The sequence below is a fragment of the Trematomus bernacchii genome, unplaced genomic scaffold (assembly GCF_902827165.1).
Source record: "Trematomus bernacchii unplaced genomic scaffold, fTreBer1.1, whole genome shotgun sequence".
Lineage (NCBI taxonomy): Eukaryota > Metazoa > Chordata > Actinopteri > Perciformes > Nototheniidae > Trematomus > Trematomus bernacchii.
The window spans coordinates 4,611,085-4,633,232 of record NW_022987727.1 but is presented as its reverse complement, the minus strand read 5'-3'; the positions used below and the strand labels follow the sequence as shown (position 1 = coordinate 4,633,232).

The 22,148-nt window shown below is 40.7% G+C and overlaps 1 protein-coding gene across 2 annotated transcripts; it reads left to right on the top strand.

Annotated features, from left to right (window-relative positions):
* The first annotated feature begins 20,066 nt into the window (after nucleotides 1-20,066).
* her9 (hairy-related 9) lies at nucleotides 20,067-21,940 on the top strand. Of its 2 annotated transcripts, none has more exons than XM_034144550.1 (4): nucleotides 20,067-20,390; nucleotides 20,501-20,596; nucleotides 20,711-20,798; nucleotides 20,918-21,940. In XM_034144550.1, the coding sequence occupies exons 1-4, from the start codon at nucleotides 20,283-20,285 to the stop codon at nucleotides 21,487-21,489; spliced, it is 864 nt and encodes a 287-aa protein (XP_034000441.1). In that variant the 5' UTR covers nucleotides 20,067-20,282; the 3' UTR covers nucleotides 21,490-21,940. The 2 variants fall into 2 exon arrangements, with proteins under 2 accessions (XP_034000441.1, XP_034000440.1); XM_034144549.1 differs by having other exon boundaries at nucleotides 20,068-20,390; nucleotides 20,915-21,940.
* The last annotated feature ends 208 nt before the right edge of the window (nucleotides 21,941-22,148 follow it).

Genomic DNA, 22,148 nt, shown 5'->3' with positions numbered 1-22,148 from the left:
TTTTCTGGTAGCTCTGGTATAGTAAATACACAAAAAAACTGGAGCGTCAGGGATTTTGGAGTCCTTGTTCTGGAGTGCAATCTTGGATCACAGTTTAACTTGTACGTTTTGCATTCACATAAATCAGCTCTGCTCTCCGGGTTCGGACTTGTGTGGAAAAAAACCTAAATCTTTCCTGATACCCTGTATGCTTAACTTGCAATAAATAAAAAAACCTTGTTCAAAAACTATTATGTGATGATACCCCACATAAACTTCTGTACAGCTGAAAATAGACACATGTAAAGATTTTGTGGATACGGCAATGTGATTATGGGTTCTTCAGGGTGGCTTCACTTCAGCAGGAAGGATTTAAGTGACTTTGCCCTGTTATTAATCTGCTTTGTTTTTTATTCATGTTTCTCAATTCATCTTTAAGGTTAGGCAGGAAGAGAATTTCACAAGGATGGTTAGAGTATAGCTATTTTGCGTGTGTTTAAAAGTGTTCTTGGGTGAGTATTATTGTTTTTATTGGTTAATACATTGATACATTTTCAGTGATCACAGCAACATTTGTGCTAAGTATATTTCACTGTTTGCAGGAAGCCATAACAATCTTTACACAAACAAAATTCAATGCATTTAAATGATTTATATTACAATCTTGTCTATAGTGACATTGACAGCAGGTCTTAAGTGTTGTAGACTATACAGTGAAGCAGTATAAAGTAATTTATACTGCTTTTTTTTAGGGCAATGAGCCTTTTTTGTATATCTCTTGGGGCTCAGCGCCATGCTCAAGGGAACTTGGCAGAGATAATGTGTATAGTAGATATTTCTTATAGTAACCCACATTTGGTTAAAATGAAGCTTCCCCAGCATAAAAGCTCTTCTGTACTCTGTATTTGGATTTTAGACAAAGACCTAAACTCTGTAAATGCAACTCAAACTAAAAAAACATGCCCATTTTTCTTTAATTGTCAGCGTATTTTTCACATCACAGCTAGTGGTTAATGATCAGCCTGTGAGGGCTCGCTGTGTGACAGCAGTGCAGGGCACTGTGGTGCTAATGAGAGAAGAGGACGGCCAGGCCACCCCTACCACACATACAGCCCTTTGTCTCTCGCTCTGCCCCCCATCATTAGCTTAATGTGGCCCTCTCCCTTAACTAAAAAGACCACTGCCAGTTTGGCAATGGGTTCACAGATGCAAATCCCTGCCCATCGCTAATGGAGGTAAATGAAAATTAATTGATTCTCATTCAAAAGCCTTTTCAGTCGCCTGTTCTCCCTCCGTGTTTTCTTAATATGCAGACCTTGCCTCTTCAACAATACAAGCTTGCCCCTCCATCTCAAACATATTGCAATGTGCTCGCCATTGCTATGCCGAGTAGACGACACAAAAGCGAGCAAGGGAGCACATCATCCCGACACCTAGGTATGTATGAGATGTGTACCTTAGCTCTTTGACCCTGACTGTAGCCTGGGGTGTGGCCTGCTTGTTAAACATTTAAAAGACTGAATTAGTCTACCTGCAAGGGATAGTGAAGATGTAATGTTAATTATTTGCCCCAGCCAAGAGATGTGTAAATGATATCCTACCATTTTCAGTACTATTTCATCATACATTCTTTAACAGGTTGAACAGGGCCTCATGTCATCACCTATCCAAGGTCTAAGAAGAAATATTGCATCTTTGAGAAAAGCACTAAACGAATATTCCACCAATTTTATGCTGCTCAGTTTACCCATCACGAGGACTTCTTTTTACATTTCGGCAAACACTGACCGAGTCATCAGGGTTATCTCAGCTTGGGCTTGAGACTTCCATTTTTAAAAGAAAGGCTGTATCTCTACCCAGAGGTGAGGGGTTTAAATTAAACAATTGAGGCAAAGAGGGTGTTATTAAAGATGCTATTGCAGAATGTGAAATGTGGGATCCTCCATCATTAGAGCCTGATAACACTTAAATGCAAGTTTGGCCTCTTCTGCTCGGGTTATGCACTTATTTTTTGCTGTCTCTTGTGAGTTACTTAACCTCAGGCCAAAACTTCCTCCTTGTTATGTAATATTGTGAGATGTGATTGCAGGCACCTCCATAAACACCTCTTGATACATCTATGATAATGAGGTATGACGGATGGAGATGTCACATGTGGAAGATAAGGAAGTTCGGCTCACTGAGTCCCTTCTGCTCGGCCACTGACTGTCCAGTGTGTTTGTTTACCAATCAATCGATCACCCTCTGTTTTCCTTTTGTGATTAACCAAGCCTTCTTTTACCTTCTCCCCCTCTCCTGCAGGCCAAGGAGCAAAAAAATAGAGGACTAGTGAAACATTAACCAGACTGAGCAGAAGTGACAATGATGAAATGAGCCTGGAGGGATGATGCCGTTGTTATCTACCAATGGGACGATTGTTCTGCAGCCTGTAAAGTGCTGCCAGGGGTCAGCTGAGGGGTCACAGTGGACTTTCAGCCGGGCTTTATCTACTGGATGAGACAAGGGCTCATTATGCTGATATACAAGGCCATATTAGACAAATATACAACTTTCAAACAAGAAACAAAAGTAAATGCATGGGATTGTATGCCCTTTCTGCAGAAACAGGAAGTCACTTGCAGCAGTGATGCCGATTTAAGGAAGTCTGACAAGAAAGGATATATAGCAGTTATAACTGTGTGAACGTCTCATTGCTGTGTATCTGGTTGAATTTATGGAAAGCTGTTAAAATTGCACACATGGTGTTGATCCCACCAAGTGAAAAACATCACGACCTCCCAGGAAGTGCTTTTCATATAAAACTGAATCACATTCACTGGCTTTGGCCAATGACAGATAGCTTTACATCATTCCACAGACCATACCGTGAGACCACAGCACCCATCAATTTAACAAGCAAAAATGTTAAAACACACGCATACAGACACACACACACAATCACATACACACAATCACACACACACTCTTCCCGCTGTAGTTGAAAGTTCACACATACAAAATCACACAAAAACCAACACGTTTCAGAATCTCATACCAATCAAACCCAATAAAACTAACAAAGCTGGGCAAGTTTTTTGAGTAGGGTATGAAAGAGAACGAGAGATGGTCCTACAATGAAAGCTAGTGAAAGGAGGGCCATTTGCTAAGCTATCATTCATGAGGTATGGGTCCCATGCCTGTACAAGCTTGCTCCCAGCTCTACACACTTGTTGCCATTGTGACACACTGGCAGAGAGAAGCCTCTGTAGTCCCAGGGATCAATTCAAACCCTGACAACACCACACTAAACCAGGGTGCCATTTGTTTCTGAGGAACCCCCCGAAACCCCTCTCCCCATCTGTCAGGGGGCCTCAGAGGCACTTTGTGTCCATGTGTATGTGTGAATGTGAGTGGGTGGGAAAGGGGGAGTGGGAGAGGAGGTTAATCAAGATTTGGATGTGGACGGGAGTGGGAGGAGGGCCTGCACGGAGAAGGAGTGTGTGTATGTGTGCGTGAGAGAGTGATTGTGTGGTAGGGGAACACGGTCATTATGCTGATTTCCCTTTCTCTTTCAAGACATTAGAAGAATACTTTCTTTTACATCCCTTTTTCCTTAAGCCCGGCAGTCCTCTGCCACCTATGCTGCCAACTTGTATGCTGCGGCAAGGGTGGTCACAGGGACAGAAATCTGGGAATCAGGTCAATTATGGATGGTGGCTTGCTGATAAGAGAGAAAGAAAGCGAGCATGAGAAAGAGGGAGTAACAGGAAGAGATTCTTTTTTTATCATTTGGTTGAACACTACTGGGACGCAGCAGCATGCCTGGCCTGACCTATAGCCGGCTGTTTTGTCAGATCTGTTGTGATGCTCCTAACTAGATCTGTTCTCACACAGACCTCCCTCTTGAGTGCCACATAAACTTTTTTTTTTTTTGCATGGTAGTACACCCTCCAGTAGATTCACACGCATCCGTGCACACCTGCAAATTCTCAAACCACAGCTTTGTTTTCTATTTGTGTGCGTGCCATTGATGATGCAGAAAAGATGTGACAAAGCAGGACAGCTATTTGTTCTGTCCTTAATTAAGTAACCGTAAGAGTCCCTTTCAAATGCTTCCGTGCAGCAAGCCGCCTCAATGAACAACTGCTGTTCAGTTCACACTTCCGTGGCCCTAAAAACCAACCGGGCAGTGTTTCCCGCTGACCGCAGTGTTCGATTGGGGTTCATGTTGGTTCTTGCTCACAATGGGACAAGTGCTGACCTCTAGCCTTGGTTCTGACCCCCTCTCTTCCAGGGGTTAGGTGCTGAGACAGATGTGGGTAAACTTCCCCATGTGAACAAGAGAGAGGGGCCCACTTGTTAAAGGACTCTGTTTTCTTCCTCGTCTTGGAGAAAGTAAACCTCAGACTGGAAGGTAGGTCTAATTGGAACAGGTCTGGATATGAGGGTTCAAATAGCAGTGGAACAGCGGAAGGGTACAATGGATATCAGTGAGGAAATGAGAGACTTGTGAAAAGGTTTCGGTACGTCCATGTTCCTAATTGGCAGTATGAATGTATAATAAGCATCAAAAGAGGCTTTTACTAATTACACACCTTTCTATGTAATGGCAAAGGAGCATTCAGAACTGAAATCTCAACAGGAAAATACAATTTCTAGGATCATTTAGTGAACTTTAATTATATTTAATCAACATTACAAAAATAATGCTTACCCAAGAATTGCATTGATACCAAAGTAATCCTAGATTCATGTATATTAAATCAAGAATCTGTTTGTTTTTCCAGCTTTTTTGTTGTGAGACCAGTAGGTGGCACTCCAGGTCTGAAGGCTGTTAGTTGTCATGACTGAGTTTGTCTCAAAGCAGAAATGCAGGCTGAATGAGCCCAAAAGTAATGAAACACATCCACTACGATGTAATTCTGCATTACAAACATGATTTTCAAAGTTGTCTTCAGCTTGTGTTGTACTATATGTAGTTTATTGCATGCGAGTTATGAGACACTATTTTGTTTTTGATGCATAATTATCAAATATGTACAAAAAATATGTACAAAAAATATGAAATAACAGATTGCTATTCATTTGCATTAAACCATAGACTGAGTTATTTTAAAGTATAACCTGCAACATGTTAATCTGTCCCAAGACAAGGCACAAGTCTTGAGAGAAACAATTCAACCCCAAATAAAACTTACATACATTATAGAATACTAATGATATTGATCATTCTTCAATAAGAACTTTATTTAGACTTTAATACCGAACTTAACTTTTCAAATGATTTTAAATTCAATTATTCTAAAATGTTGGTCATTAGTCATTTAGATATATCAGTGCTAACTCTAGCTCTGGCGTTGATTTATTCAATGAGTCAGTCATTTTTTTGGGAGTAAGAAATCAAATAAATACGTATCAGCGGAAATAACCCAAAAGGGCCCTCTTGTTACATCTTTCCTCTCCACCTACTACATTTTAGTGAATTTCTCACTTTAGTTGCCTGGGTTATCACTAGTAATTTTTACATGCCAGTGAAATATTGAGCCGGAATTCTGCTGTCTCGTCACCATTGAATGCTGCTGAAACAGATAATTAAAAGACTGGCATACCAGTAGAGAGACAATGTCTGAGAAAGGTAATAACAAGACATTTAAATCACCCCAAATGGGACAGCCTGGTTGGATTCAGGGGAGACCTTTTCTTCAGCCTTTCAGACACGAACCAAATATGCGAGGGGTGTCTGCCCGAAGCAGCATCCCTCCCAGAGTGTCAGTGGGAGGACGAGAGCCGTGAGTGTCCTGAGTGTGAACCTTTAATTTTTTCTGTGGCCGAAGAGTCATAAATGTCTTGTTCCTATTGTGTGGGAACACATCTTGGACATTGTCCCCGTGGCTCTGCACACCAGTAGCCAATAAGTGGAACATGGTCTCCTATCGGGCAGCAGTCTAGCATTCCTGGCATTTCCAGTCGGCTGTCTGGCATAAGGTCGGAAGAGACACCGTCAAGCCGAGAAACCTTGTTTTGGTTCCCTTTTCCTGGTGAGGAGGTTTTGGTTGTCTCCGGACTGGAATGTCATTGTCTTTAGCGTGTTTTTCAGTGCAGAACCAAAACATTCTGACCTGATGCAAAGACCGGAGAAACGACACAACTAACATCCTTCAGTTCAACAACGATTCATATTACCCCAAAGAGAAGGATGGCATCATGTACTGCTTACATTTGTGACAGTGAAATGCACCGTCAGTGGTACTGACACTGTTGGCGTATTTTTACTTGAATCATCAACAGGGTTATCATTTGTCTCAAGATTAGAAACAAGATCTAATGTATATCTTAATTGTTTAAATGTTCTGGTACCCATCTTTTTAACCTTAAGGTCAGGTTTGAACATGGTTTTGGTTTTGTTCTGACTCATCATATGATTCATTTTTTAAATTACAAATGAATAGCTGTGTGTATAGCCCTTTAAGGCTGTACAAATAATCAAATGATACACACTTCAATGGGAGAGTTAATCTTCAGTTGAACGGCTCATAAATCCTCTACATATTAAACCTGTGACCAGTGGTCATACATAGAAGTTGATTAGTCTTAAGAGATCATATGCAAAAAGGTTTTGTCAAAATACTGTGAGTTCACTACAGATGAAGAAGTATCAGAAAGACCTTGATGATCAGAAGAAGGCTCTCAACTAATTTCAAACTCCTTAAAGGATTTCCTATTGGAGCCCCGCACAGTCTAATATCTCCCATCACTGGAGTTCCCTTCTTCCTTCACTACCTCAGGTCCAAATTAAAAGATTGAAGAGAAGAGAGGGTGCAGCATCCCGGCCTGTGTCAGGGCTGGAGAGGAATTACTGTGAATAAATGATTTGAGTCCCTGGAGGGCAGGAGACGGGCCTGACGCTCGGTCCTGCAGCCCAGTGAAGGCATCTGCCTGATCAACACTCCAGCGGGAGTCCTGCTTCATTATGAACTCAACAGTTATTCCTAAGAAAAGTAACCATGGGCTCTCATGTCCTTGTGTCAGTATATAACTTTCACAATGCTGCCATTTTGCCTCACTGTTTTAATGATAAATACAGACAAAAAACATACAAGATACATACACGTTCTTTTATTCTGGAGCTTGTTTTTTTCATGAGCCTACTCCCAATCAAATTCATATTATCCCATTTCACCTACTCTTTTTGCGCTTATTTATAGATCCATGTGTCCAATGTGTTTTTATTTATTTAAAAAAAAGCCACATTGGACACTAAGAATATAATTCTGTTGATGGCACTACACAAAAAAAGTTACAGAATTACCAAAGGTATCACAACTGATCTTTTATGGACCTTAAATATCCGTACCAATCATTTCAGCAATTCATCCATTGGTTCTCAAGATATTTCTCTAAAAAAACCTGACATGTCAACCTTCTAACCATGGCTGAAGACAATGAAGTCACCAGGTCAACTGCTAAGTTAAGGAAAAGCATGAATTCTTCAAAAGAAAAATTAATTAACAAACTGACTTTGTTGTTCAGCTTTGACTTGACATTATTTGCTGTGGTGCATACAGTTTTGGTGTGAACAAGTCAATAATTACCAACACTTTGGGTGCACTCATTGTCAGTTTTTTTTATCAAGTGGTTTAGTTAATACTCATTGCATGCTTGGATCGTGAAAATAACCTTGCCATCTTAAAGATAACTGTGATGAGCACAATCTTTATAAACAATTTCGAAATCTTCTAAAGATGGATTAACTGGAATGCTCCTTTAATCATTCTCATTAATGTAGACTATTCATCGTAAGCAGTGGTTTGTTGGATCCTCTAACATGCAAAACCGAATCAAGTTACCACATCTGGGAAATCTCTGCCTATAACTATCAAAAATCTCTCTCTTTGCTCGTATACCAGGGGAAAGTTGATGAGGAGCATTAACTCTTACTTGCAGTCATAAAATAAAGTATTAAAGGGAAAACAGCATTCACTGTGTGTAAATTAACCCCCAGGCCCTGTGTTTTATCGCCCTGGATTTAAAGTCTCGTTACTGGAGATTATTAGACTTAATCTAGTAAAGAGGAGCGTGACGTTCCGATCACCCTGAAGGCCAATGGGAGTCTTTTGAAACAGTAGGGGAATTCATCCGAGTCGGCCATATGTTGCCTCCTCGTGCTTTCTCTCTGAGGGGGGGAGGTGTGGCTAATTCTCCAGAGAAGCCCATTCAAACATCACCTGAGGCTCTTAGCTGGCAGGTAGCGGCTCAGCTAGCAGTCAGAGCAGTTTCATGTGTTGTGAATGGGCTGAGATGCTCATGATGGAGCACTGGGTCACCCGCGGTGTGGAGGAGGGTGAGCTTCGCCTCAGGGCAGGTGGTGGCTGGATAGCAGTGGAGCGGTGAGGTGCAGAGGGTGACCATCATGGGAGCCCTTTGAACTGCAGGCTGCAGGTGGAATGTGCTTAGTCAGCAGGCTACTTTTTTCATCCTGCTTAAGGGGTGAGCCTGGAGAGTCAACCTAATGCTAATTGTTCTTGATGTGGTAGCCTGTGACGGAGATTTACCAGTCATCATGATCAATCCATTGTCTAAATTCACCAGCAGATACAACACAGACTCTTCCTCTTTGATCTGAGCCAAATGCTCCTTACAACCCAGCACAATTAAAGGAAGGTTTGCGTTCATTAGAAAACTGATTGCACAAAACTGAACAAACAGATCTTAAACCATTCAAACTCGGCAACGATTCTGTCTTTGTATTGGATATAACATATGAAATTCGACCTATAGGTCCCAATGATGATCCTCTTTCACCTGACACAGTGCATGCCCAGGACCGAGGATCTGGAGGAGGCGCGTGCCCGAGGCCCACAGCTGCTGTTTTTACTAGATGAATAAAACCATGATCTCCTCCCTACTGTTTCATTCAACGCAAATGTCAGGGCACATGATCCTCAATGCAAACAAATTTTGCAAAGCAAATGAATGATGAATGAATGGACCAAACCTCCTTGCCTGCAGGCACATTGCTTCCATAGAAACACAGTTAATGTTGTTAGTATTTGAGAGAGATATACCAAAACAGTGTTCATGTGTTTTTGTTGAAGCCAATTTTTGTATTCTCTTGAGTCCTAGTTTTTATTGGTTGAGCTATGTCAGCCATGAAAAGTACATTTAATCTTTTGTACATGTATTTTTTGAATAGTTGACTACTTTGTATGTTACCGGTGGTTCAGTATCGGGTAAGCCCCAACTAGCTGGAAAACCAAACATACAAGTATGAGAACTGATAATTTAGCAATCATTAACAAAGGCTTAACCAAAAATATCTTCACAATTCAAAATGTATGGCCCTAATAATAAATCAGATATGTGGCGATACAAGGCAAAACTGAAGTTAATTTCTTGTGACTACTTCATTAAGATGTTTTCCTAATGTTTTCAAAGGAATACCATTATCAGTGTAAATAGCTCGTCTTGTGATTTGGTTGGGTGGGTTTTAGAGGTTGCTGCTCACACTTTTGCAGTTCTTTCTTTTCGTCAACTGATACCATGAATGTAATTGCTTAGAAGGAGCAGATGAAATCAGTAAATCAGGTTCGAGATTCCTCATTAGGACAGCGGCCTTTTCTTTCCCGACAACATTATGTGAAACTATTTGAAGAATTCACGACATATGTAACGCCAAAGCCAAATTCCGTCCGAAAGTCTGTCGTTCAGATACTGTGATGTCAAATAGCAACGTGATTCCCTGGATGCAGTCGGTTTGACTGGAGCCACTTGACTCAGGAGACTCGCTGCTCCTTCAGAGGAATCCCTTTGTGTCGACCCAAACCCAGGGCATCTGACCACAGGGGGTCCAGACCATCGGAGTATTCCACACAGACACACCAGCATACCTCGCCTCACTCCCAGGAGTAAATACTGATTCACAGCAAACAACCCCCCTCTCCAAACAAGGGTTTGATTTGTTAAGCAAAATGAATAATTTGCATAAGGTGGGTAGACTTCAAACGAAGGTACACACAAAAGGTACTCATTTCGTTGTACAGACTGTTTGTACTGTGTGCTGATACCATCAACACAAACAGTTATAAACTTTGTGTCTGACTTTTATGAGAAGGAATTGCTGAAAGGGGAGAGGTGTGCCTTTGCTAAGGGAACAATTAAACAGATTATGGCTTGATGAGGGCTGTTGGAGCATGTACTGTATGTCTGAAGGTGCTATGTGCTGTATGCTGCAGCAGGCCTGTCCTCGCTGTGTGTCACTCTGCTGCTCACAGCCAACAGATCAAGGCCTCGGCCCCTGTGGTCCCCTGTTAGCCCCCAGCCAGCCTCCAGGTGGGCGCTGCTAATGAGCCCCAGTAGTATAGCTCCAGCATGGGCCTCTTCTTCCCAGGGTTGGAGGGGGCCACGGAGGGGGCAGATGGGGTCTGATGGCTGGGTCAGCACCAGGCAGGGGGCTGGGGATGGGACAAGGAAAAGAAAAACAACAGGGCGAGCTGAAAATCACACTTTTCAGACCTTATTAATGGTGAGTTTGTATATGAGTGTGGGAAGATCGAGTGTGAGGGCCTGGTAAGGAAAAAGGTTGTGCCACATGGTGCATTATAAAGTCAATGTTGTGCTCTTTGATCCTTGTTTATTGTAATTGACTACACAGTAGCCTACTTGTTTCCGCGCCGGTTGAATGGGCCAGGCGGTAGGTTCTCTTTGCCTTTACAGTGTGAGATATTCCAGAGTAAACAACCCCTCCTTATTCTGAGATACGATACACGTGAAAGAGACTGCAGTGACTAATGGGAGTGTTTGTCTCATACTGCCAGCCTCCGCTTTTGTTTCCTAGGCTTTTGATGTGTTTGATACATGGTGTTTTCAGAAACACAAATCGTCTCCTCCGCAATGTTTGGCCCAAAATAAGAGTTAAAGGGAGGGTACGTGCTGTGAGGTGTGTGAATCTCCACATCAGAGGGAAAAGGAAGGGCGGCGGTGTTTGGGGTTTAGAGGGGACTTTGATGATGGGATGATGTTCGTGGTGACCACAAACATGGAAACCCTTTACCCTCAGATCAACCTGAGTCTGTTGGCTATTGATATATTTGCAATAACCAACAAACACAATTGTTTTTCATTTGCCGTTTTCTCTATAAATAAAATATTCCTTGCAATTTATCCTGCCAGTCCTTTGTTACCTCTGGCATTGTGAAGGAAAGTGCTGAGCTCAGCCCCAGCAAGACAATTGTGACATAAAGGATGTAGTCAGGGATCGAACACCAGAGTCTTGAAAAGTCAGTATCTCTTGACCTCTAAGTGGTGGAAAGTGATCTGTCTGTATTAGTTGAGTATTTATGATATATTTTGTTATGTTAATAAGGAACACTTTATGAGTTGTTGAGTGTGCCCCAGCTCAGGAGCCATAACAGTCAAAGTCTCCCTTTGTTCTTAATCTTGGTTCAAGATCTGTGGATGTTAGGGTTTTACAAGTTCAATAAATCTCGTCTTTATTCGTCACAACACTAACTGCTGACAATTAAATGATTTGGCTTCAAGCTTGGTCATCTTTGCAGACTGTTAAAAAGGTTTGATAATTACTCTCATTCTTCTCAAACTTGTAGTGTTATCAGATATATGAAAATTATGAATCTCCTTCTACAGCCACAGAAGGCTTCCCACAAACAGACTTTGATGTGTTAAATCAGTGGAGTTTCCCTTAAAGGCAGCTCAGCCACATTACGCTTATTTAGTCACACAAATATAAAAACGTGGATAAATATCACCACTTTCTGAAATGTTCTTTGGCTGGTAATAAAACGTTTATAATAAATCTGTTGGTGTATTCGACAGGCTGCCACACAGCCTGCAGTCCGTCACCCCGACCCTCAGTATGTGCACTAAAGAATGGGCAAAGATTACGGCTTTTTTCGGTTTTCTAACCTCCATTATGCGTCTAAAAAGAGTTGGCTTTACTGAGGCACCATTTTTGCACGTATTGGATGTCCTGTGGTGCTGGTCAGTCAGAGTGGAATAGGCCTGCGTCATGGGTTCACACCAAAGCCATAAAGGAGTCTTTGTCACTGATGAGCGAGGTCATCTCTCTCCTCCACTGGCCAATAAACGTTCACATTCTCCACTTTTTTATGATTTTGTTTAGCTCAAACAAAAGTGCAAAGAATTGAATTATTCACAGGGAAATGAATAAAGGATTAATTTGCATTGATTTTGCTCCACCACAAAAGGAGTCATTTTCTTGACCATAAGGACTTGAGAGCAAAGCATTTGTTCAACCAACAAATCTCCAAATTGACGCTTTGTGTTTTAATAGTTTGAGAGATTTTCCACTTGGTCTGTTGGAATAGACTGACTGGGACTTTTGTGTGAAATTACGCTTTTGGTCACAAATTGAGAAAACATCTAAATTTGAATAATTTGGCCTGTGAAGTTTTGGAGAGGTTCTTTATAAATCAAAACTGATAGAGGAGTCGGTATGTTAATGTAGCGACAAATGTTCCCTTTTCTGCTCTGTGTTGGTCTGTTTGACTTATTCAGCAGCATTCTCCACAGCCTGTGAAAAGTCTTGTTCTCCTTTTACTCGTGTTTGGTTTGGCTGGAATGGATTAGACACAAGCTCAGTTCACACCAAAAGAGGGAAGAAACCTGATTTGATGCCCAATTGTCAGTGGGTATGTTGGTTGTTTGCAACCTAAGTGACAAATTGAATGAAGGAAAATTGTGTATAAAGCATAAGAAGCCCTTTTAACATTTTATAACATTTCCAGTGTTAAGAGTTATTTCGCTTAATAAGGTAGAAAGCCTTTGTTTTTATTAATACGTACTTGGCTTCATTATATCCTGTGCAACACATAAACATGTTCACCTTATATAATAAATTGTAAAACAATGCATGTCATGTGTAAGAAACAGCTGTGAGCGAAACGACAGCACAGGATGATTCAAGGTTAGCAGGAAAATATGAAACGTTTTGCACTCAAACATGATTTCTTTGATACTAAGTCGATTTTTTAGATTTTCTTTGCCCTCCACGTTTGATCCTTTGTCTTTGCAGTGCCCTCCCTCTGTTTTAAATCCAAGAGCTTGTATGCTGAGGGATGGGGGGTTTGCTCGTCCCATGGAGCGCTACCTTGTTCCAGAGTGCCCAAGAGGGCCATATCTGTCATAGCACATTCCAGTGTGGAGCTATGATATGAATGAAGAGCTGTGGTGTGCCCAAGCTGAAAGTGTGGAGCTCAAAGGGCTGCTGAAATGCTGTAATGTAATTATGTGGACAGTCTCTCAGATCCATTAGCTTGAAATGGTTCTACAACCTCCATTCAGTCCGTGGGCTGCCATGTCTTTTCTCAGGGGGGGCTCTGAAGTCATCTGAAAAGACCTCCTCTGTACTCATTGTGCTCTTTGTCTTTGTAAGCCTGTTATTAGCGGGGGAATCAAGTTACGGCACACCACTGATGAGAACTTCAGAGATTTTACAGTTACAGGTGGGGGGTATATTCTTAAATAGGCATCTGTGCGTATTAATCAAATCAAATTTGAAGAAAAATAATTTATTTAACCGTGCGGTCAAGAACTTTCCACACTTTTGCCTCCTCTAATGGCTCCCTCCAATTACTACATCTGTTTAGAAGTGGAATAGTTTGTAGTTTTTTCTGCAAGAAAAAGTTATTATTAAATGTGATGATACATTTTGTAATACTGTTACTACATTGCTTTGAACTTTTTTTTTTTTTTTTACAAATCTTTTTATTGCTAACAAGTCATAATCCAGCAAATGACAAGAAGTAAGAACAGTAATAATCAATACAAAACAGTACAGATGATTAAAGCAAATTAAGACAATGGGGATCATTACAAAGGACCTCCTTGAAAATAAAATAAAGTGATGTATTGCTCCATATTCACTTCAGGGTTCGTAGAGTCCTTGTTTACAGTTCTTTTTTCCCCTTTAATCCCCCCACCCACAGGTATGGATGGCCCCAAATAGTAAAATATTGCTTTGAACTTTTAATGATCTTCTTGTCTTACTTTATTTTCATTGTGTGGTAATAATTCAGGACATTAATATTTCATGACAACAAAATCAAAATGTAAGAAAACGAACGCACTCATATCTGTTGAATATCTTATATCAAATATTAGTCCCTCCCTACATAGTAAGAATTTGTTGTATATGTATTTTAATATCACAATTGTTTTATATTCTATATATTATCTATATATATTATTATAAGTATTATAAGTACGAAATATGCTAACAGAATATTTGATTGTTTCATTTGCAGTATAGAGTTTTAGGATCGGAATGGATATCTTGATTTAACTGGGATAATTACTGTTTTTTTATCCAATGAGTAAGTATAGTGTGTCGGATCTTGTAAAATCCAACCAATAAAAGTGTATTTATTTCACTTAAAAAGTATTTAACAAGTTGGCCGTGAAGCCTCTACTCTCTTCCAAGTGTCGAGATAAAAGTTTTATATTGCATTAGCGTTGTAGTTTACAAAACTTCCCTTAAACATTTATTCAGGAATCAAATGAAAGGTTCCAGCAATTTCCAAAATTTGATTTAGTGCTTTGTGTTTACCTAATCTCTGGCATTCACACAGACACCAGTGGAAATGTCCAAATGCGTCATTGCACAACTTTAAAGGCCTTTCCCATGCATAGCAGTCTAGTGACCCATTCTAAATAACCTATATCATTGGGGAACTGTGGTTTATAAAGGAGTCCATTGGGACCTCTGCTGAAAGGGTTTTTTTGGGTGGAAGCCTGGATGAAAAGTCCAAAGAGGAGGATAAAGAAAAAGTATAGGAGATGTCAGGACGCCTTTGGAAGGAAAACAAACTGCAGAGACCAATGTGAGTTGACTTAATCTGATTAGACTAACCTCATCAACAGCCCACTTAAAAGGGAGAAGAAAGCCCTGAATTGGGGCGAGAAGCAAGAGAAAAGGGTCCCTCTCTGTTCAGAAAGCCAAAGGGGCTCCGTGAATGCACCACATTGTACTGGACATGCTGGTCTGCAGATGGCAAAATGACAACAAGCCGCTTGAAAAGTGAGGCAAATATAATTGATCTCAGGGTTTTTATCTGCAGGTATGAAAACAGCCAAGGGAGTAATGAGATTAAGGAAGAATAAAGTGAAAAATACAATTTTCCCTCACGTTTGTAGTGCAATCATGCAGCTTTGAAGCCTTTAACTCAATGCACCCACCCCTGTAATGCCATGAGAAAATATTTCCAAATTCATATTAATTTATTCAAATTCTGACCTTTTATAAAGCACCAGTCCTGGTTACACATCAAACACTGAGTAGTTGAACAGTAAAATAGCTGTTATAAGCAGCTGAATTAATGGGTGTAAAAAAACGTTTAATACACGTCTGGCCTCTCCCAAATTTAAGAAATCCCTAGCAACAATGCACATGAAATATCCTGTCCTGGCAGGGGGAAATCCCTTCAGATCTTTGGCCAATATTTGTAGCACGTATTTTTACACAAATATTTGATAATATTTATTTTAATTAGACTCCCTAATAAATCATCAAGCCTGTGTTTGTGGTATTCTGCAAATCCCTCTACTTAAAGTGGGAGTTGAATGCAGCAGCCACAGGTGTCCTTTCATTCAGAAGCTTAGATCTGCTGGGGTTGGGTTTCTGGCTTTATTGTTTCAGAAACCTCACAGCCCTAACTGGTACAAACTGAACCTTTGAAGTCCTGCTGTCATCTCTGATGTGGAAACAGAAAATCACATGCTCACGTCCCGATAGTCATCACGTGTCTGGATGTTACTGTGTCCCCAGTGTTGTAGGAAGTATTTCGATTTAGTTCCAATACCATATAAAAACTCCATTATCAGTGTCATAAATTGAAATAAATATTGCTCACAAAATAATAACTGAACTTCTAAGACAAAATACAAGAAATACCTATAGTTTAAAAAACGTACATGGTTTGGTTCTAAGGACTTGAATAGTTAAGCTGTAACTGTTGTCCATATGACAATAATGCCTTTGAAACAGCAATATAATGGTGAAGACGTATTAAGTTGAATAAAACAGATACACGGGTAAGGTAAAAGTACCACATCATTGTTCTGAAGTACATACTTGAGTACATACATTCCACCAATGTGTGTTACCCACATTTGATAACTTTTTAATAAGATTTGTGCACCAAAGTGAAGATTCCACAGGTCAGATATCATCCGGTTTGGTCACTTTTCCACTTTTGCCGCTCTGAACTAGCCACAGTATCTGACACAAAGCAAAAGCCACCCAAATTGACATTGTGACCGCTCTGTGTCAGGGATTCATCGCGGTAAACATGTCTACTAGCTCTTGATTGGGGAGTGTGTATAAAGGGATTGTGCTGCCGACACCACCTAATACAGATATAATTGACTCTGCTTCTGCATTCTGCACATGGATTTGGAGAGGTGCACAGGCTCATTGTACAACAACAAATTAAGCAGGCGGCAGTCAAAAGGAGCTGCTGAGCATTCACCGGATCTCGACAACAGACTATTGAACTCTGCTAAATCTGCAAACACAGCTTCTCCCTCCTTTCGGTCCCTTTCATCTCCTCCTGCAGACCTCCACCTCATAAAGCTAAGTCAAAAAGCAAGTACTTTTGGCTCTTGTCTGGTGAATGCTGATCATCTCTTATAAAACAGCAGTGATTTATTTCCTCTACATTCCTCAGGATGTCGGCATCACCTTTAATGATGCTCTAATGATGGAGTCACTCAAAAAGTTTCTTTCAGTTGAAGGGGAATTCCTGCTCCCTTTGTTGTCTGAGCCTGAGATCTTTGAAATGCAGGAGAGATGAGGGGGAATTATCGATGGATAGTGTTCGGAAATACCAAAGGGCTGTCAGACCTGTTCTGACTTCAGATCAGATGTAACAGGTGGCGCTTCACCTACACAGAATTATTAAACCTCGAAATCGCATTAACTCCATGGAGCAGTTGTATAATCTGTGTGCAGCTCTGTAGAATTAGATCTGCATCATTTGGGCCGATCCGAAAGCAAATAGAGGCGATGTGAGTCCAAGCACACACAGCTGGCCCTTGAGACTCAGGATCCTGGGTAAACAAGGGTCCAGCATGCCTCAGCACAGCTCAGCCATGTATGTGGGGGGGGGGGACATGAGCCACTGAACAATGACTGATACTCTACAAGAGACTGGACTGAAGCAGGGCTTAGCACATTTTTATTACATTTGGCCAGTTTCAATAGACTGCGGACCAAAAGAGGATCATAGACTTTGTCATCAGTTTTAAGATTACTATGACATATACGCCTCCTTAGACTTTGTAATGCTCCTATTGTTGGACTACACACACTGATTTAACATGGAAATCTGCTGCTCGCTCACATCAAAGTTTTCATTTGTGTTACGGTTGCAGATTTAAGGAGGGAGATCGAAAAACTGTCATATTGTGTTTTTATAAGATAACCATTTCAGATTTATTGCATGTTGGTGCCATTTTACTGATCAAAACATACTTCACATTAGTTTTCTTCTCGTGTTTTTAACTTGTATTGTGGGTTCTTTTCTGCAGATTTTTGTTTTACTTTATAAAAGTAAACAGCAAACTCTTAATGGTTATATGTAATACTTTGCAGTAAACATCATGTATGCTTAGGTAAGTGTGTTAACATTAACATAGATGCACATGTAGCAGTATGTACTGTGAGTATATCATTGTATACATGTTTGCACATAATGTCATAAATGCTTGTTAGATGTGGATAAAATGTCTTTAAAAAAAACTGTTTAATGCAAATCGTTTTCTTTCATTTTAAGTCTAAATAAACAAATGCATTTTATTATAATATAAATGATATAATGTATGCACAGGTATTTGCTTCTGTAGTATATACACCGTTTCTTATTGACCCCATGTTCACATTTTTTCTTTTCTCATAAATTAACTTTAACTGTTTGATAAGACATCTGACAGCTCCTTAATTTGTGCATAACTTCATAACCAGATAGGCCTGTAATTTCATTTATTTATTTTTTATTTTACCAGATCATTATAACCTTCTCATTAGGGGCAATTTAGGCCATATATGACATAATACAATTTGCTTTGCTTTATTTTGTTGTAAACAAATGTCAACTTTAATTTGGACACAGATGTGCCACCTTGTGGTCAACTCAATGTAATGCTCATAAAACAAAACAGATCCTTATATTTTTAACAGAGGATTTGTCTCTGTCTTCCTGGTTTATATGACACAGGAAACCAAAGACAAAGAATAGGTCAAAACATGTTTTAGAAATAACAGTGACATTCAATCATTTGAATAAATAATATGTTTGAAGAGCATTCAAAAGAGAGTCTTTACATGCCAAGTAAAACTTGTTATAAATACCACTTTCATTAGGTTGAAATGAATTTAGCTTGGTTCAAATTATTCTTTAACAGCTTAGACATTGAAAGCATGTCCTGATTTACTTTGTAAAATACCCTAAGATCTATCATGTTAAGTTGGTTAACTTTTTAGAAATCGGTCGCTAGGTGGTGCTCTTGTCCTTCAAACTCTGTCACTTACACTTTGTTTCAAACACTCGCCTAAATCTGATTCTGATTGAAAGGACCTTAACAATTAGAGGGTAATTTATTTGAGTGTTTTGGTAGTTACAAGTGCATACGATACATGTTACTTATTTACTTTTACAGTTTTAACTTTAACTTATATCCTGTGAGATGCACTGACACCATAGCCTTTTCATGACATGGTATTTAATATTGACATTGTTGAGTGTTTATCTTTTTATTGTATCCTAGTGCTATCTAGATATTAGCCGATTTTCGAAAAAAATATGAACAATAACTTTTTTTATTAGACAATATGAGAAGTGAACTACTGCTTCTTGATAGAAAAAGAGATCATGCAACCCAAATATAATTATAATGCAATTCCTCAGACATCTTACATGTGCTTTTTCTATTCTATTCTATTCTATTCTATTATATGCTATTCTATGCTATTCTATGCTATTCTATGCTATCCTATTCTATCCTATTCTATTGTATTGTATTCTATTTAAATATAAAAAATGTTTCCAGTTTCTCAGTCTTGGCTTTATAAACTCCTTGGTCTCCAGGATGTAATCTGCAAGTTATGGCACGTGCTTCGCGTAGACCGGAGGAGACTTTGAGCGAATGGCACGCGGACAGATGTGACCCCTCCTCCCTCTCTTCCTCTTTGAGCGGCTCCTGCGCCGGGATGATTGACACAGAGCTGTTCACACAGCCAATGAGAGTGTGCTCTGCTCTATTTGCATACAGTGGCCGCATGCCATTGGCTTGCTGCGTGCTACTGCAAACCGCCTCGCGTGCCATTACAGATGTCTTCTCCTTAATGCAGAGTCTTTAAAAATAGATTAAAATGTGTTTTCATGTGAGGCCAAAAACATGTTAATGCTTGAAATAAATAAAAGTTTTTGATAAAAGATTTTTTTATAGAAATGTTCTTAACTTACGCATAAATAAATATGCAGCCAAAAACTGTTCTTAATGATTACACAGATATCTACTCTTCAAATGAACTGCACACACTGTCAAAAGATAGGGACTGTACTGTCAATTCAACACAGGCTCTACATTCTTCACGTAACACACACACACACACACACACACACACACACACACACACACACACACACACACACACACACACACACACACACACACACACACACACACACACACACACACACACACACACACACACACACACACACACACACACACACACACACACACACACACACACACACACACACACTAAGAGCAGTATAACATTTTTGACGAGCACGGAGCAAAGTTGGAAGCAAACATCCAGCCCTCCCTTATCACTTCACAGCCCGGCCGCTGCTGCTCGCTCCGCTTTGTTGTTTGTCCCTGCAGGGCTGATTGAGCAGCGCGTGACTGACGGCCCGCGGGGGTGTTGTCCAATCAGCGGTCTGCCTCGCGCCCAATGGGTGAGTCCTCTCTGCTATTGGCTGAGGAGAGTGTGGGAAAGAATGCAGAGAAGGTTTCACACGAACTGGGAGCACGCGAGTCGTCTATAAGTACGGCTGCGGCGTGTGTCTGCGTCAGAAGCAAAAACTCGCCCTGCACGGTGCAACACACACTTCTGTATTCAGATGACAGCTCAGTGATAACAAACGACACAACGATATCTGCTCCGGTGGGCTGTCAGCCATACGTTTATGTTCTGAAGCGGAGAACTTTCAACGTTTTTATTTTCTCGGAGCTTCCGCAGAGGATTTACTTCTTTACGCTTTTACCTGGTTTGATCAACAATGCCTGCTGACACTATGGAAAAGCAGACGGCATCTCCTATCGCCGGTTCCCCAGCAAACGGAACACACACACCGGACAAACCGAAAAATGCCAGCGAGCATAGAAAGGTAAACATTGTCTGATAACTTTTCATAAAATATCCATGTGTGATGACATGCAGTTTGCAAGTGGATCAATTGTGGACAAGACATTTATGCAGAATTGTTTTTCTTTGCAGTCATCCAAACCGATCATGGAAAAACGCCGGAGAGCAAGAATAAACGAAAGCCTTGGCCAGCTCAAGACTCTCATCCTGGACGCACTTAAAAAAGATGTAAGTTGAGATCACTTTGATGCACATCACTACTAAGCTTTTTCATGTTTATCGATCATTTCGTTTTAAACGTTCCTTGAATACAGACTCAACTTTTCATGTTTTATCCTACAGAGCTCCAGGCACTCCAAGTTGGAAAAAGCAGACATTCTGGAGATGACTGTGAAGCACTTGAGGAACCTGCAGCGTGTTCAAATGAGCGGTAAGTTTATTTAATAATTTAAGTGGGTCAAACATTTTTAAAGTCATTAGGAAGTTGTTAAAAGACTCACCAATCCGTGGCTAATATCCGCTTCTTCTTTTTTTCCCTTCCCTCAGCAGCACTCTCAGCAGATGCCACCGTCCTGAGCAAATACCGAGCTGGATTCAACGAGTGCATGAACGAAGTCACCCGCTTCATGTCCACCTCAGATGGGGTGAACACGGAGGTGAGGTCGAGGCTCCTCACCCACCTGTCCAGCTGCATGGGCCAGATGATGTACCCGCAGCAGGCCGCGTCCCAGCATGCGCACCTGGCTCAACCTCTCCATGTGCAGCTCCCCTCCACCCTACCCATCAACGCTGCCACCATGGGCTCCAAACTCAGTCCTGTCGAGGCAATGTCCCCTAAGGTCTTTGGTGGTTTTCAGCTGGTGCCTGCAAGCGATGGACAGTTTGCGTTTTTGATCCCTAACCCAGCATTCGCCTCCGCCACATCGCCTGTTATCCCACTTTACGCAAACGCAGGATTGCCTGTTGCTCTCAACGCGAGTCCGGTGCATGGCAGCTCGGCATCGACTGCTGCTTCTCCGGTGCATGGCATGACTTCCTTCTCCGGGGTGTCCCAGGCAGTCAGCCCGGTCGGAGTCAGCACCGGTCCAGAGGGCAACGAGCCTGTTTGGAGGCCTTGGTAGCGCCAGGGACAAGAGATTCATGTCAAACCAGTTTGCATTACTTTTCCAGTTTAGACATTTAACTGACTGCACAGACAACTGTTGCAGGAATTTAACCTGTGACTATTCCTCTACGGGACGGTAACTCTAACCACTTAATGCCCCCCAGTAGTTCTCATTGTTTCGTTTTATGGAACAAGTTTCGCCTTATTTGGCCAATGTTTGTTTTTCTATAATTTATTTTCTGATTCCAACATTTGGATGTCGGTGATAAACATGCTGTATATGTTAAAGATTTATAGGAAAGTTTGTTATGAAGTACTTTTTATGAAAAGGTTTTAGTTTTGTACAGATGTGTTATTGACTGTTATACCAAAGCTGTGTTTTACATTCTTTATTGTTTTGTGTTGAAAAGAAAAACTGAAGTTGGCTGTTGGCCCTTTGTTTTAATAAATTACTTTTCAGAAATTCACTTCTTGTCTACATCCTGTTTCATTTTTTTTCCATGTTACTTTGATAGACTTTATTTAAGAGTATCAAGGGTCATTTTGTAGTTTGTGAAGTCATGCGTAAAAGGCACATTTCATGCGTAAAAGTCACATTGTGAAGTTAGGAAAACCACTTTTAACAGACTCACAGCAGCTATAACTAAGGCCAAATCGAAGCAGCACCATATTGAT

Bases quoted from the DNA above. Each gene is read 5' to 3' on its own strand.
- her9 (XM_034144549.1), top strand. From the start codon at position 20,283: ATGCCTGCTGACACTATGGAAAAGCAGACGGCATCTCCTATCGCCGGT. The intron at 20,597-20,710 runs GTAAGTTGAGAT...TTTATCCTACAG, and splicing joins TGGACGCACTTAAAAAAGAT to AGCTCCAGGCACTCCAAGTT. The intron at 20,799-20,914 runs GTAAGTTTATTT...CCCTTCCCTCAG, and splicing joins GCAGCGTGTTCAAATGAGCG to CAGCACTCTCAGCAGATGCC.